This window comes from Mustela nigripes, chromosome 1, assembly GCF_022355385.1.
Source record: "Mustela nigripes isolate SB6536 chromosome 1, MUSNIG.SB6536, whole genome shotgun sequence".
Lineage (NCBI taxonomy): Eukaryota > Metazoa > Chordata > Mammalia > Carnivora > Mustelidae > Mustela > Mustela nigripes.
Genome location: NC_081557.1, coordinates 90,206,025 through 90,222,305, shown reverse-complemented (window position 1 = coordinate 90,222,305; position 16,281 = coordinate 90,206,025). Strand labels below are relative to the sequence as shown.

General features: G+C 58.3%; 3 protein-coding genes across 3 annotated transcripts; 1 reads left to right on the top strand and 2 right to left on the bottom strand.

Moving 5' to 3' along the window:
- Nucleotides 1-3,507: 3,507 nt before the first annotated feature.
- On the top strand, nucleotides 3,508-6,319 carry RNF26 (ring finger protein 26). The gene has a single exon (XM_059415489.1). It carries the CDS (start codon nucleotides 4,082-4,084, stop codon nucleotides 5,384-5,386), a length of 1,305 nt encoding a protein of 434 aa, XP_059271472.1. The 5' UTR covers nucleotides 3,508-4,081; the 3' UTR covers nucleotides 5,387-6,319.
- Nucleotides 6,320-8,002: 1,683 nt separating this feature from the next.
- C1QTNF5 (C1q and TNF related 5) lies at nucleotides 8,003-9,940 on the bottom strand. Its single transcript, XM_059392613.1, has 3 exons — nucleotides 9,772-9,940; nucleotides 9,247-9,501; nucleotides 8,003-8,898 (listed from the first exon to the last, which is right to left on the bottom strand). Exons 2-3 carry the CDS (start codon nucleotides 9,458-9,460, stop codon nucleotides 8,381-8,383), a joined length of 732 nt encoding a protein of 243 aa, XP_059248596.1. The 5' UTR covers nucleotides 9,461-9,501; nucleotides 9,772-9,940; the 3' UTR covers nucleotides 8,003-8,380.
- A 356-nt stretch (nucleotides 9,941-10,296) lies between these two features.
- Nucleotides 10,297-15,418, bottom strand: MFRP (membrane frizzled-related protein). Its single transcript, XM_059392612.1, has 13 exons — nucleotides 15,365-15,418; nucleotides 15,137-15,239; nucleotides 14,898-15,011; nucleotides 14,598-14,777; nucleotides 14,228-14,441; nucleotides 13,696-13,826; nucleotides 13,436-13,561; nucleotides 13,131-13,207; nucleotides 12,672-12,820; nucleotides 12,062-12,192; nucleotides 11,785-11,916; nucleotides 10,941-11,068; nucleotides 10,297-10,850 (listed from the first exon to the last, which is right to left on the bottom strand). The coding sequence occupies exons 1-13, from the start codon at nucleotides 15,416-15,418 to the stop codon at nucleotides 10,626-10,628; spliced, it is 1,764 nt and encodes a 587-aa protein (XP_059248595.1). The 3' UTR covers nucleotides 10,297-10,625.
- Between the last annotated feature and the right edge of the window lie 863 nt (nucleotides 15,419-16,281).

Sequence of the window (16,281 nt, the reverse complement as noted above, 5' to 3'; positions counted from 1 at the left end):
AGTTTGGCCAGGCCAGTGACAAGGAAAACATTTTTTGGTACGTTGGTGATCTGCAGAGCCCTTAGCTGGTGCTGGGAGGGAACAGGGTGAGCAGGGGCAGAATGAAAACAAACCTACAAATGTACCTTTTAACATAGTTTTGACTTTGGGACGCTGTAAGATGATGTGTGTCAGTCAAAAGCAAAATTAGATCAAAAAGGGAAAAAAAAATCCATCTCTAAAAACCATGGAGTTAATATAGATTATACTGAATGCTTGATGGGACACTAGCAGGGAGGTGGAAAGTACACATAATACCACAAGCAAGACCCCTGATTCAGACGTGCTTTCATGGTTTGACCCCCATCTCTAAAAGCCCCTTTTATTGTCCCTGTGAGCATCTCTCACCGAGCGAAACAAAATCCCTAAGTTAGCACCACAGCAGAAAGCAGAAACCTGGGGGCCGGTGCTGGAAGGCTTTGGTTCCCCCCACTCCTCATTCCAACTTCCATTATAAAATTCTGCAAGGATAGAGAGTACCTCTAGGCATTCGGTTTTCTTAGGAACTGGCTGCAGACCTTCTTCTCCATCACTGCAACTCACACTAGGAAGCAACTTGAACTTCTTCCTGACTGTCAGTTGGTGTCGGCTCTTTTCCACTAACATTTTTGTCTTCTCTCTCCAGCCTCCGAATAGATGATGACCCCTGCTTTGGCAACTGTGGGTTTGAAGAGGCTCTTATCTGAAACATAGTCCTGGAGGAGAAAGACACGTTATCAAGTTAGTAGCAATACCACTTGACTCCAAAGCCAACCCCCATTTCCATGGTCAACTCAAGGGGAATGGTTGGTTTATAATTCTGCTACATGGCGAAGTACGTTGGCTTTTTCAAAGGGGGTGTCATCTCAGTGCTTCTTTTGCATTGTGTTCACATGGTCCTTTTCAGCTCAAGAATGAAGAGCACTGGGGTGCTTGGGTGGCTCAGTGGGTTAAAGCCTCTGCCTTTGGCTCAGGTCATGATCTCAGGGTCCTGGGATCTCTGCTCTCTGTTCAGCGGGGAACCTGCTTCCTCCTCTCTCTCTGCCTGCCTCTCGGCCTACTTGTGATCTGTCTGTCAAATAAATAAATTAAAAATAAAATTTAAAAAAAATGAAGAGCATTTTGTAAGACAGCAAATCATTTGTCACAAGAATTGTGGCCCCACATCACCTCTGCCTGCCCACAGCTGTGTGGCTGGATGTCAAAGTTCTAGCTCATTCAAAGTGGCTTCGGTGAGCCTCAGATCACTCAGAGGGGAAGTTTTGGTCTCAAACTAATAGAAATACTATTTTAGAGGATCCTTCCCATTTCAAGAAGGTATTTCTTGCTGTGGAAAGCTGGCTGGTTAACTGCACACAGTTTAGGCACAGCAAGTTTTCTGAGTTTGATTTTGGACATGTGGAGTCGGTTCATTTTCTAAAAAAAATTTTTTTTAAGGTTCTTACATATTTATTTGACAGAGAGAAGGCACAAGTGGCTGGGGTGCAGTGGCCGCAGGCAGAGGGAGAGGGAGAAGCATTTTTCCCACGGAGCAGGGAGCCCCACAAGAGTTTCAATCCCAGGACCTGAGATCACGATCCCAGACGTTTAACTGACTGAGCCACCCAGGTGCCCCTGGACATGCTGAATTTGAAGCACCAGTGCGATATCCAGGCGCTGTCTGTGCCCAGGAAATGGTTGCTGAAGGCACAGATTCAGAAATCGTCATGTAGGGAGTAGAGAGGGGCCATGAAAGAATACAGGAGAGGGTAATGTCCATGGCCCTGGGTGGAGGAAGTGGCCACTGACAGGAAGTGCTACAGGAAGACAGACTAGGAACCCAGGAGGTGTTCACTGAACAGCTAACATTTCTGAATAGGTTACAGGTGGGGAGATCAAATATCTTGAAGGAGAGGTGGGTGTATTCGCCAAGATTTGAAACTGGGGAAAAGGCACAGTTGGACAATAAAAGCGTCAGCATCAATAACGGAAACAGACCATGCCCTGAGCAGGAGGCTAATACAAATCCTTACATTATTCTCCTTTGTTTAGAGAGATTAGCATTTTGTGGTTAGAGCTTATCTTGGCTTGGGGATAGAGACAGAGTATACTGTAAAATTATATAACAAAATAGGAAGTTGGGAGTCTGATGGCTACAGAAAGGGAAGGGAAAACCCAAGAGGAAGAGGAAGAGGAAGGAAAAAACACATCTCAGAGAAAATATTAAGTTGGGGCCTGACAGGTGTGAGAGAAAGGCTGGGGCAAAACCAGTGGAGTTTTAGAAACTGCAGTCCTTGGGGCACCTGGGTGGCTCAGTGGGTTAAGCCTCTGCCTTTCGCTCAGGTCATGATTTCAGGGTCCTGGGATCTCTGCTCAGCAGGGAGCCTGCTAACCCCCCCCCCCCGCTTTGATTACTTGTGATCTCTGTGAAATAAATAAAGTTAAAAAAAAAGAAAGAAAGAAAGAAAGAAACTGCAGTCCTTGCTCTGCACTGTGCTGTCACCCCTGGTGGGACCGCCACAGCTCATTAAAGGCTTGCTGCATAACTCAGCTTCCTATCAGTGGGGCATTGGGGGGTGAGGGATTAAGGCAGCGTTTGGGGTTAGGTGGGTGAAGTCGGGGAGTCCAGGCCAGGATGGAAATGAAGCATTGAAGCAAGCGGTTAATTGAAACAAAGGGGGAAGGATGAGATCCTCAGGTATCCTTGGCATTAGTAGACAACACCAGGTTTCCCAGCAGATTGGGGATGGGGTCTCAAATATATTTTGAATATTGAAGGAAAACATAACTTATTGAGGAATCTAGAGCCACCCAGGGGTAGATATGGAACTAGAATGTTCAAGTAAACAAATTAATAGGCACTAGTGAAGGAGGGTGAGCTATTTCTGGTCTGCTGGCTCCTTGTCATAATGACAATGAGATAATCTCCTGAAGATGCCGAGAAAAGCTGATGACGCTGAAGGAAACAGTCTGGAACAGCATCTTGGGAATCCCCTGTGACAATGTGCTTCCCCTTGTGACCGGCTTGAGGGCACACCCTCTGAAACATTTTTTGTAACCCCAACATATCTGCAGTAACTCAATAAATAATAGACTAAATGAATGAACGAAGGAGGACGAATGGATAGACAGAAGTCTGCGGAGGGTGTGGAGGCGGTGCAATCCCGGAGCCCAGCTCAGAGGCAGTAACCTGCGACTCTCACCTAAAAAGTTCACGACCTGGAGCCAGGAGAAAGAACAGCACTGGCATTTGGCCCAGTCCAAACTCCTGCTCTGTTTGGGGCGGGGCTAGGAGGAGGGCCTAGTCGGCTTCTGCGCGTCAACTGACCAATCGCCGCCTCAAGGGGGCGGGGATTTCAATCTGTCTCCGTTCTTCCCTTTGGAGAGAGTAAATACATTTGGGCGCGGTTCAAACGGACCAATGAGTGCTCGATGTTTCCTGCGGTTCCTTCTCAACGATTGGCCAGAGCTCATGGTCCCGCCCTTCTCGTCACGATTTTTGCCCCACCCCTTCGCACACAAGATGGCGGCGCCCAGCGGAGTAGAGGCCGCGTTTGGGGTTTGCTGAGGCTGACGCCCTTTCCCACTACCCCTTTGGACGCAAAGCGCCGCGAGCCCAGAGGACGGGGGCCGGGCGGGGACAGGGGTACCTGCGTAGCTGGGCCGCGAGCCCGCGCCCAGCCTGCGCCGCCCCCACCCGGCCCCGGCCCGAAACCATCCGTTCCCGGTCTCCTCTCGGTCTGACCCACTGCCCGGTCGTGGTTCGCCACCACCAGGCCTCCAAAGCTGAGCTCTCTCCTCCAGACCGGGCTTACCTCCACTTTAGAGATGTTTGGCCTCTTCTTTCCCAGACAACCCGCCTTCAAAACCGGGACTTCTGGACCGGCACCTGGCCCCCTTTCCCTCCACTGAGACTCCACCCCGCTTTAACCCACTTCTTCCTAAGATTCTTGGTTCTCCCTGTCTTGGAGACGGCTCACTTCCCTTCCAAATTAATCCCCGACGCCCCCCAATATTATCAGCCTTGACACCCCCCTCAGCCTGGAGCCAGACTTCCTTTTGGATTAACCTCCACAGCCCTATCATGGAGGCTGTGTACCTGATAGTGAATGGGGTGGGCCTTGTGCTGGACCTGCTGACCTTGGTGTTGGACCTCAACTTCCTGCTGGTGTCCTCCCTCCTGGCTTCCCTGGCCTGGCTCCTGGCCTTCATCTACAACCTGCCACACACGGTACTGACTAGTCTTTTACACTTGGGCCGCGGAGTCCTGCTTTCATTGCTGGCCTTGATTGAAGCCTTGGTGCGGTTCACCTTTGGGGGTTTGCAGGCCTTATGTACCCTGCTGTACAGCTGCTGCTCTGGCCTGGAGAGCTTAAAGCTCCTGGGGCACCTGGCCTCTCACGGGGCACTGAGGAGCCGGGAGATACTGCACCGAGGTGTCCTCAATGTGGTCTCCAATGGCCATGCTTTGCTGCGCCAGGCCTGTGACATCTGTGCCATTGCCATGAGTCTGGTGGCCTACGTGATCAACAGCCTGGTGAACATCTGCCTCATTGGCACTCAGAACTTTTTCTCCCTGATGCTGGCCCTGTGGGATGCAGTGATGGGGCCCCTGTGGAGGATGACGGACGTTGTAGCAGCCTTCCTAGCCCACATTTCCAGCAGTGCCGTGGCCATGGCCATCCTCCTCTGGACCCCCTGCCAGCTAGCACTGGAGCTCCTAGCGTCAGCTGCCCGTCTCCTGGCCAGCTTCGTGCTTGTCAACGTCACCGGCCTGGTGCTGCTGGCTTGCGTGCTGGCAGTGACGGTGACTGTGTTGCACCCGGACCTCACCCTGAGACTGGCCACCCGGGCACTCAGTCAGCTCCACGCCCGGCCATCCTATCACCGGCTCCGAGAGGATGTGGTGCGGCTGTCTCGCCTAGCACTGGACTTGGAGGCCTGGCGCCGAGTCTGGAGCCGCAGCCTGCAGCTGGCCTCCTGGCCAAACCGGGGAGGGGCTCCTGGGGCCCCTCAGGGTGGCCCTAGGAGGGTGCCCTCAGCCAGGACCTGGCGACAGGACATTCTTCCCGAAGCAGGGCCCAGATCAGAGGCAGAAGAGGCAGAAGAGGTCAGGACGGCCAGAGCAACAGCTGCTCGCGGGCGGGAGAGGCTCAACGAGGAAGAGTCTGTAGCGGGGCAAGACCCGTGGAAGTTGCTCAAGGAGCAGGAGGAGCGGAAGAAATGTGTCATCTGCCAGGACCAGAGCAAGACGGTGCTGCTTCTGCCCTGTCGGCACCTGTGCCTGTGCCAGGCTTGCACTGAGATCCTCATGCGCCACCCTGTCTATCACCGCAACTGCCCACTCTGCCGCCGGGGCATTCTGCAGACCCTTAATGTCTACCTCTGAAGACTCCTTCCCTGCCTGCCCGCTCTGCTGTGCTCCATGAAGCCACCTGTGCTAGGACAGCTTTCACACCTGACCTCTTGGTTCCTGGCCTGAATTCCCTCCTGCCCCCATGGCCATCATGCCGAGCCTCCAAGCCATACGTCCAGGACATTGAGATAGGCTACTCTGGAAGACTGTGAGCTGGGTGGGGCTGGGTAACAGCTTTTTCTCACCCAATGCACCCCTGTGTGATGCCAGAGGTGGTGAGTGTGTCACTATGCAAGGCCCTGAGACTGCTGTGGACCCCCCCTCCAGCTTGCCAGGGCCCATCCAGATGCCAACCTCTGGGGCTCCCCTTCTGCTTCTGGTGTTTCTGTGGGGGATTTGCAGGTCCTCTCCCTGACCCCTCCCCATTTCCTCCCCAGCTTCTGCAGCCACAACACATCACTGTCCTTCAGATGTTTTGGTAATGCAAGGGCCTTGGAATGAACTTGAACCTTTGCTTCCAGCCAGAACACCTGTGCACTGGTAGGCCTTGGGGATAGTATCTATCAGGTGCACTTAGTGTGACCACTTCTGCCTATCTTGATCTTATGAGGTTCCCTCCCAACCTGATCCAATAGCTAGGATCAAGAGTTTACTCCTTGGGGGGGTGGGTGTCTGCACCTGGCTTTGGGACCATGTTACCCTCTGGCACCCCAGCTCCACTGGGAGCCTCAGAAGGGATAACCAGATTTCTACTCCTACCCCTTTCACTCCCCACATCACAGAGAACAATGGCATTCCCCTTCTGTTTGTCTCTTCTTGGCACTGGGGAGGGCAGACTGCACATTTCACTAGGGTCCAAATATGGAAGGGGCCATCCTAGGAGTATGCAGCTCCCTGATGGGTCTGTCTGACCCAGATGGGTCTGTCCGGCCCAATTTCTGGTGAATAAATTTCTCTTGACAGCTCTGAAGGCCTCTGTGTGCATCCTTACAGGGGTGACCAGCTGGTCAGAGTAACTGGGGCTGCAGCAGGGTCTTTCAGTCCTGCTGGAGTCACTGCGGTCTGTAGGGGACCTGGTGGGGAAGGAGATAAGAGAGGATGTGAGGACTGTACCTTGGAGAGAGCTCATGCCAGGTGTTGCTGGATTAGCTTCCGCCCCCTCCAATTTGTGCCCTCACATACCTGGCTTTTGGGAAAATCCTCCCAGTCTTTTTTACTCTTGCCAGATTGAAGCCCTGGTAGAGAGGCATGGGAACATTCCCATGCCTTGAGTTGGCTTCCCAGCTTCTGTAGTGCCGCTCTTCCCAGAAAGGAATTTGGGGTTCCTGCTGCCTGCACTCCAGTCTACCGTCCAGTTCCTGGAGGAGCCTGGTGCTTGTCTTTGTGTCCCTTGGGCTGGAGTGGGGCTGTGAGGCCTCCTGGCGGAGAGCTGGGAGCTGAAGTCCAGGACCCAATCCCAGTCCCCATGTTCATATCTGCCCTGACAGGCCCAGCAAGACGGAGGGGGGACACTCCCGCATAATTGTACGTTAAATCTAGGAGCATAATGCCAGGGCAGCCTTCTGGAAGCTGTTGGGTGGTTAGTGGAGTGGGGATGGCGGGGTTGGGGGTGGTGGAGGGGGTGTGGAGGGAGGGTAGGTTAGAAAGAAACTGAGAAGAGGCCCCTCCACATTCTCAGGGGTTGAGAGGCTGAACTGATTGTGGGTCTGGCAAGCCCTGGCTTGTTAGTCATTGGGATGGGGGTGGGGCTGGGGCTGGCGTCTGAAGGTCAGAGGAGGGGAACCTTGAAGGGGCTTTGTGGCTACCCTCAGACTTAGTGGCGCGGCCCACCCAGGCTATGCCCAGCGCGGTGGAGGGCGGGGGCGGTTTCACCACATCCATCTTGGAGCTGGGAGGCCTGGGGAAGGCTTTTCTCCCCCTCCCCCAAGCCCTAGAGAGGGAGGTGAGCAAGGGGAGGTTCCGCTCCTTCCAGTCTCTGTTTAATGTGAGGATAAACATTTTATGAGAGAAGATAAACTTCCTGAGCTAGGAGCAAAGGACCCCCTTTTCCTGTACCCCCATCTGGAATTACACCGGCAGACCTCAATAGCCGTCCTCTCCCTAAGTACCCTAGCAGCCTTGAGCTCAAGGGCTCCAGGATCATCGCTGCATTCTGGAGTTGGGACGCCCTCTTGTGGTCAGCTCAGAAACTATATCTCTAGCCGCCCAGGAACACACCACTTCCCTGGCGTGGGGGGACAGAGAAATAGCTTTCCAGTCATCTAGAGACCAGGCAGGCAGCCAGAGCGGTCACAAATGCACACACGGGGATCCTTTTTGTTGATCAGGGTAGTGTGTGGCGAAGGTAGCCCCCGCCCAGTTCATATGACATCTTTGAGTCAGAAAAAGCTGGCCAGAGCCACATGCCAGAAGAGCACCCTCTCCAGCCAAGCACTCCTGTTCACAACCAACACAACTCAGGGGACAGCTCTATGGAGCGGCTTCTCATTCACTTGGCCCTGTATCTCCTATCCCATGGCTCATCCAGCCCAAGAGCCCTTCCTTCTGTCTGGGTACCACCCTGCACATCTTCCCCATCACTCCCTCTCTCCTCCCCATCCTCATCACCAGGGCATCCCCACCACAATGAGGAAAGGCTGAGCCACTAGGTTGTTTTTGTTTTGTTTGATTTATTGAATAATTTCTGAGAAAAGGTCCCAGGCGGAGGAGGGACAAGGGAGAACCCAGAGAAGCAGCGCACCAGGAAGAGGGCACCCCACCTCTGGGGTCCTGGGGCCAGAACAACTGGGGGACCCACACCTGCCAGCACAGAGCGCTCCTTTTGTTTTGGGCAGAAATCCAGCCAATGCACCACACTGCCAGCCCTGATCTCAGACAGCCTCTGTCCCCATTCTCTGCCAGCAGCAGGACAGAGTCCTTCACAACATCCCAAGGGGGGGGGGACCAGCCCTCCCAGATGATGTGGCTGTCAGTGTCATACCCTCCTTGCCAGGAGTGAGAGAGCTTGAGCTCACTTTCCAGTGGGTGTCAAGCAAAGACAGGGGAGTTGTGCCAGTCAGAATACACCAGAAACCCCGAGAAGGTGCTGTCTGTCTTGATGCTGGCATAGATGCCAATGTAATCACCCACACCCACCTGCACCCACACCTGGTCCTCTGGCTCCAGCCTTACCATGGCGCCCCCGGAGAGCGAGGCTGGTTTGGGCCACCCCCCAAAAAACTGGAAGAAAGAGGCTATGGACTCTCCATTCTTGACCAGATCGAATTGCAGGCTAGCCCGGTAGACGGTGGCGTGGACCGCGAAGTAGTAGACGCCGGGCACCTGGCAGGTGAACTTGCCGGTGGTGGCGTCGTAATGTCCTTGCTCGTTCACCAGCACGCGGTCGAAGGGTAGGGGCGCGTCCGACAGCGGAGGCACCCGGCTCTCGGAGCGCTTGGCGCTGAAGGCGGAGCGCGGAGGCACAGAGCACTCGCCTGCAGGCCCGGTGGCTCCCACGGGTCCCGCCTCTCCTCGCGGCCCGGGCTCCCCTCGGGGCCCCGGCAGCCCTGCGGGAGTGCGGGGCGCGGTTAGGACGAGTGCGGCAGCTGTGCCCACACCACCCCCCTCCCCGACCCCGTAGCCGGGGATGTCGGGGGCGCCGCTCGGCACCCTCCCCACCCTGCCTGGGGCTCCCGGACGCCGCTTCCAGGGCAAGGGCCACCCTACAGCCAGCTCCCCGGGCCCCGTCGCCCGCAGGAGAGGGTCCCCGAAGCAGCGGCCGCCTCGGGCTGCGTCACCCTCCCCGCGCCCCGCTTCCTGAGTCCGGCGGCGCCCCCTGGCGGGACCCCGAGCCCCGGCCCTCGGCCCGACGAGCGCGGACAGCCCCGTGGACAGCGACTCCGCCGCCTTCTTACCCGGACTCCCGCCCTCGCCTTTCTCTCCCGGAGCCCCGGGCGCGCCGTCGCGGCCGTCGCGGCCGTCGCGGCCGGGCAGGCCCTGGCTGCCGTGGTGGCCCGGCGTGCCGGGAAGGCCGGGGTGCCCCGGGCACAGGCTGGGGATCTTGTTGTCGTCCAGCGGGGGCGAGCCGGCCGCCAGGCCCAGGAGCAGCAGGGCGACGAGGGGCCTCATGGCGCTGGCACGGGGACTCCGGCCGCCGGGGTCCTCAAAGTCTGCGGGCCAGGCGGGACGGGAGTCGGGACCCAGAATCCAGGCACGGGTCTCTCTCCCCGCCCCCGAGGCGGCCGGGTGGGTCCCCACCCCACTGCCATGGGCCTGAGGCTGAGCGGCCCGCGGGGGGACGAAGGAGGGGCTTCCCCCAGAGCCGAGGACCCGGAGGGAGCCGGAGGTCAGGGGACAGGAGAGGCTGGCAGCTCCCCTCACCCCACTCCACCCTGTGGCCCTCCCGCCCCCACCCCCCTCCCGCCCTCCACCACACTCACCCCCTCCCGTCTCCCGGGGCTTCCTTGGGGCGCTGGCTACTTCGGACCCTCCAGCTGACCCCTGCCCCGCCCCTGTGCTTCTCCCCCTCCAGGCGTCCCCTGCCCTGGTCCGGGTTCACTCCCTGCCGGCTCTGCTCTGCTCCTCCCAGACTCCAAGAGGAAACCAGTTGTTCAGGGGCCAAGAGCTCCCGGCAGGGAAATAGGGAAATAACTCGTGGTGTCGCCTGGCTGCCGACCAAGGTTTGGGGGAGAAAGGAGGCGGAGGGAGTCTTAGCTGGGCACAGGGAGGCAGGGCTGTGCAGGACAGACACTCCGACAGACATTCCGGGCACCCACTGCTCCAAGGCAGGCCGGAAGGAGAGATGGTGCGGTGACAAGAGACCAAGGCCAAGACTTGTGGTGGTGGTGGTGGTGGGGAACAGAAGCTGAGAATAGAGGGGGGAGAGTTCTAGAGGCAGACCGACAGCTGGATCCCCAGGACTCAGAACAGGGCCTGCCGCATTACTAGGCCCTCAATGCTTTTCATTGAATAACTGAACGAGTCAGAAAGCAGCTGGTGGAGAACCTGAAAAAGTACGTCTCCGGAGAGGGGAAGGCGGGAGATTGGAAATAGGGGTCTGAGGTTTGGGTGTGAGGCGGTCCTCACAGTTAATGGCACCGTGTGGAGCTGGGGGCAAGGAACAGGACAGAGAAGCTTCCATTAGCCCTGCCAACTACTCCTCTTCCTCCCCCTGGGAGGCTCCAGAGAGGTTGGCCAGAGTCCAAGGCTGGTCCTCCTTCCTTTGTCCCATGCCTGCCCCGCCTGATCAGCAGAGGTGGACAGGTGGGCAGAGGGGCAGGGGCCCAGCCTGGGGTCAGGGCTGGGCACAGGCCTCCAGGCCAGCTGCCTCGGGCAGCCTGTTGCAGTTGAAAGGCCAGGGGGTACCCAGTAGAGCCAGGCCAGACTGGCACTGACGCTCAGCCTCCTGGCAGACAGAGCGGCAGGGAGGAAGGACACTGCCTATGGGAGTGCAGTGGGGCACAAGCAGTCCGCAGAGAAGCCTCCGGAAACTCTGGTAGCAGGGCAGACTTGTCAGGCTCTGTGGAAGGAGGAAATCAGCCCTCAGGCACCCCACCCACTAGGCTCCCTCCACTTCCTGGGGGTCCTTGCTAATCTCTGTCCAGAGCACCTTATAACCTCTGAGGATCTCCACCACCTCTTCCTGGGTGGCCATGCCCACCCAGATGTTCGGGAAGGCCGTGGTGTTGTAGCTCAGGCCAGTGCACATCTCCACCTGGACAGGCTCACAAGCCAGCTCTGTAAGAGAATCACAGGAGAGGGTACACAGGCTGGCGACCTGGGGCAAGTCACCAAAATGCTCTCTCTGGGTCATTTGGGGGTTGTTGTGGGACTCAAAGGAGATAACACGGAGACATGCTTTGCCCACATCACGGGTGCCCATTATCCTCAAGAGCCCGCCCAAACATCCTTTGTCAGCTCTGGGCATCATGCAGGAGGAGTCTCTTTGATCTCGGGAGCACAGGGCACTGACATTGGCAGAGACTGCTGGCATCTGGAAGGAACTCCCCTGCTCTGACTTCATCATCATCCTCATCATCCTCTTTTTTTTTTTTTTAAGTAGGCCCCACACCCAATGTGGGGCTTGAATTCGTGACCCCAATATCAAGAGTCACATCCTCTGCTGACTAAGCCAGCCAGGCGCCCTTCAGCTTCCTCTCCGAGGTGGACTGTGCAGAGGGGTTCTCTGTGTGACCAGGCTGGGCTGGTTCTTGAAGCCCCAATCATTGACTCCCAGATCCCCACTTCCCTTGGGGGTGGTGTCGGGTACCATTGGCAGCCCAGGGGGAGAATCCCTCCCCGGACTCTTCGGAGTCTCCCCATGCAGGGGGGGGGGGCGGACATAGGTGGGCTGTGATGAAGTGTGCCAGTGGGGCTTTTATGAATGGGCCCCCAGCCTGCTCCGGCCTCCCCTCCCCCCACCACGGTGCTCTGGCGGGGAGGGGGCTTCTCACCTGGGGGTGGGAACAAGGGGCTGCTGCAGCTGTCATCACCACTGTCTGGGCAGCGTCCCCATGTGTCACACGTCCACTGCAGACTCTTACACTCTCCGTCGCGGCAGGAGAACTCGCTGGCGCCACAGGGATCTGCAGGCATAGGGTCACAGCAGTGCCCTGGGATAGGCCTGTGCCCCCATAATACCTTCGCGGTTCTCTGACTGGGTTTGGAGGCTTTCCGCGTTCTCCTGGAGGTGCCTCCACTGCCCACACCCGCACCCCCAGGGGCACCTACTCTCTGTGGTGTTGAGGGCCCGGTAGGTGGCAGAGAAGCCCCCAGTGCTGATGCCGCGGTCTGTCCTGAAGAGCACCACCAGCTGCTGGTGCAAGGAGATGAGGCGAGGCGGAGGCTCTGCTCCGCAGAACCTGCCCGAGGCAGAGAGCGCGCCTGGGCAGGGAGCCTTGGCCCACCCAGGCTGTTCCCATGGGCCTCCCTCTGAGCTGGTGCCCAGGGGCAGGCCTGAGGGGATAGGACACATGGCATTTACGACCTGGGAGAAAGACACACATATTCGGTTGGCAAAGAGTTAAGCAAACTGCTTGAACTTGAGCCAGTCAGAGATGGGAAACACCAGTGAGGGTTTGAGGGGAAGTGGGAGTGGGCCGCACGGGGCAGGAGAACTGGGTAGGTAGGGTACTGGGAAATGACCTTCTGCACAGGGGCAAAGCTGAACAAAGGCTTTGGGCTGAGGAAGGACAAGCCTCTTCCTAGGGTGACAGTAGAGATACCTCTGGCTTAGAACAGAAGACAGGGACAGGGAGAGGGCAGGGTGAATCTGGGGGAGGCCTTGACCATCAGACCGCGGAGAATGGAATTTCTCTGGGGCTCCTGCTCTGGCAGCTACCTGCCTAGGAGGCCAAGGGTCCCCGCGTCACTGGCCTCATACACGGCCACATAATCCAGCTTGCACTCTTCCTGGGCTTGCAGGCTAAAGTTGTGGAAGCGCAGCTCTAGGCCGTGTCCTGCGGGCACTGAGATGTGCCAGGTGCAGAGCTAGGGGAGGGTACGGAGGGAGGGTTCAGGGCTCCTTCTCCCGTCCTGCTCTGGGCATCTAGGCAGGGCTCCAGAAGGGTTTTCTCTCTGCAGGGGGCTGGGCAGGGTGCGGGAGCGGGCAGCCCACCAAGCTCTCTGCATCAGTGAAGCTACCAGTAAGCACTAAGTGCTTACAGGCTACCCAGTAAGCACTAAGGACTGCCCCCCCGCTTGCTGCCTGTTGGATCTCTGACGTTCCCAAGAGCCAGGCAGCACCTCCCACACTGTTCCAGGTCACACTAACCCGTGTGTGTCTGCCCCACTCCCTTACCTGCTGGTGAGGGTAGCTCTGCAGGTCCCCCGGGGCCGAGAAAGTGCCCTGGAGCCCAGTCAGATTCCCCCCGCACCCTGCAGAGGGGAGGAGGAGCTCAGGAGTCTGCCAGGGTCTGGGCCTTGGCCCACTGGCCAGGCGGGGACCACAGGGGAGAGCCTGGGCCAGTCTCACAAGGAAGCAGCTTCTGGGCCAGGAGAATATCCGGGCAAGTTTGGGGCTGGGCCAGAGCTGGGGAGTCCCGGCCGAACCCGGGTGGGATGCCCATAGACAGTACGCGCCCTGCGCCTTGGTGGGGCCCGTACCCAAGAACTTGGCACTGCAGTTGGTCTCATCGCTGCCATCAGCACAGTTGGCAAAACCGTCGCACACTGAGTCAGGCAGCAGGCAGAGGAGCTGGTCACAGGGGAACTCATCAGGAGCACAGCTCCCTGGGGAGGGGCGTCTGGATTCAGAACCTCCCAGAGTCTCCAACCCCGTTGCTGGGGCTGGGAATGTCTGGAGGGGAGGGAAGTGGAAGCTTGAGAGGCCGCTGGAGGCGGAGGCGGGGTGGCAGAACACTCACCGGTGCCGGGAGCCACAGCCTGGTACCAGGCATGGAAGCCAAATCCTTCCACGCTGCTGTCGGAGACGAAGGCCACCCGCAGGCGGCTGGCGTTGGTGTTGAGTGTGGGGGGAGGCACCCTCCCACACACTCTGCAAGGAGCCAGGTTGGGGGTGACGGAGGCTCAGAGCTCAGGGCCAGCCGGAGTGGAGGCTGCCTGGGCCCTGTGGTCCTCCTGCCTCAAGCCCTGACCTGGGGAGGTCAAAAAGAGTCCTTTCCTTTCCCAGGGAGCTTTCACTTTCCTGACAGCCATGTGCATCCGTCCTTGTGGGCATCTATTCATGGGCAACAGAGGTGGGAGCTCCATCTGATAGAGAGCGAGCGGCAGTGACCTCCCCAAGGTCATGCAGCAGGCTGGAGGCATAGCTGGGCCCCATGGTCGGGTCCCTCGGTTTCCTCCCAGGCCAGCCCTTCCTGTGGCTGCTTCCCTGTTCTGTCCTCTGGACAATGATGCAGAGCAGGGGTGAGATCTCCTGGGGGCAAGGGCACCCACCTGAGGAGGGGGCCTTCAGGCTCAGGGGAGATTTCCAAGCGATCGAAAAGACAGGAGACCACACTCTCCATGCTGAGCGACTCAATCTTGAGCTGTATCGCGCGGTCTGCTGCCACCTGGATATGCCACACGCAGTGGGCGTTGGGTGGGTAAGGGTCTGGGTAATTGGGGCTGCTGAAGAAGCCCCTTGGGCCAGGAAGGAGGCCCCCACAGGCTGCAGAGAAGAAGGTTAGAGTTCAAGTTCTGAGGTCAAAAGGAGCGAGACTCTTTTATTTCCAAGGCTCCCCTTCCTGCACTTACCGCCCCCGCCCCCAGCCGTCCTCCTGCCATCTTGGGCTCTTCTCCAGAAAGATCTTCCCTGGGTACTCACTGGGCTGGGGTAAGGGGCTCAGGCCTGCCTCCTCCGGCTGTCCTTTGGGATTCCCAGATGCCGGAGACGTGGTGGTGGTGGAAAGGCTGGTGGGGGCTGGGGGGCTGGTCCCACTGGGGGTCAGGCCTTGGGCAGGCAGTGGCGGATAAGAGTCCCCAGACAGGGGTGTAGCCCGCAACTCTGCAGGTGGGAAGAGGGGGGAGTGGGATTCAGAGGAGCCGGTTCCCCAGAGGTGACAGATAGAATGTCTCGTGGAATCTCATCCCCAAGCCCTCCTGCCAGGCAGGGCCAGGTACTCACGAGCCAGAATGACGGCCACCAGGAGCCCAAGCAGCAGGAGCAGCAGGCCGGCCAGCAGGAGGACGCACAGCCAGGAGAAGTGGCAGTCCGGCTGCAGCCCTCGGGAGCGCCGGCCTGTGGGTGGGTGGGGTGGGACCTTGAGAGCTCCCTGGGCAACCCTCATACTGTTCTCTGTTCCTGGGTTTCTCTGTCCACCCCCCCGCCCCGCCCCCATGCAGGTCACTCCTTGAGATGGTTACCATGCCGGGGAGCTGGGATGCTGTGGCTGGCATCCTCCCGGAAGGCTGCTGGAGGGCAAGGTGGCCCCAATTCAGGCTCAAAAGCAGGATTGCAGAACTCAGTCTGGAAGGGAAAGACTGGAGGGCTGAGGGCCAGTGGCCGTACTGCCAGGCCAGCATGGCCCCCGGACATGGCCAGCCCTAGGCAGGGATCTGGGTCTCGAGAGAGCAGTCCTATGTGACTCTTACCTTGCTCAGTTCTGTCGCCTCCACACACAGGATGACATCTGAGCATTCCTTCATGGCTCAAGGCTCTGCATGGCTTTCTGGGAGTCCCTGTGATCGCCCAAGGCCGCCAAGGGCTCACTCCCTGATCCCAAACTGCCTATCAGAGGGGAAGCCTCTGCTCCCTTCGGGAAGGGGCTGCTGGGCTAGATGGACTCTCAGACCGCCCTTGGCCGATTGGTTCAGACCACTGGCTACTCTGTCCCTATGTTGGGGAAAGAAGCAGCCAGAAGGAATTCGAAAAGGCATGAAACGGTTCCTTAATCCAACTCAGCTGAGGATGCTAAGGTCAAGAGCTTGGCTCAGGGCAACGGTCCTTAAAGGCACAGCTTGTGATTGAGAACACCCAGCAGAGGAAACTAGGTGCTCATCGGTGGGGGGGTGTGATCAGGAGAGCCGGACATGCCCTTACCTCACCTCACCCAAAGAATTAAGGGAGCACCCGACAGGTGCTGGGAGGGAAGGAGGACCACGCCGGCATGAGGGAGCCTTGGAAGCTGGGTGTGAGGGTTTGGCAGCTTTAGGCCTAGGCACCCTGAGGGGTCTGGACAAAACCAGCTGTTCTCCCACCCGTGTCCGGGGCAGTTGCCAAGCCCAGGTCTTTGGGAGGCTCCTTGAGAGTACAGGTATGGCCAGGACCAGGAGCTAAGCCAGTCCAGGAAGCCCATGGTGTGCACGGGCTGCTTCTGTCCGTGCTGATGTGACTAGGGGAGCTGGAGGGGCTGGCTGCCTCTGCCCCAGGCCCTTCAGCCTGCAAAGAAAAGGCAGAGAAGAAGGAAGAGGGGCCAAGTCCTCCTACAGGGTGGGCAGGGGCAGCCCCCCTGGGCTGTGGCCTTTGGTGCCATCTGCTGCTGCGGGAGAGAAAACCCACACTCTGTGAA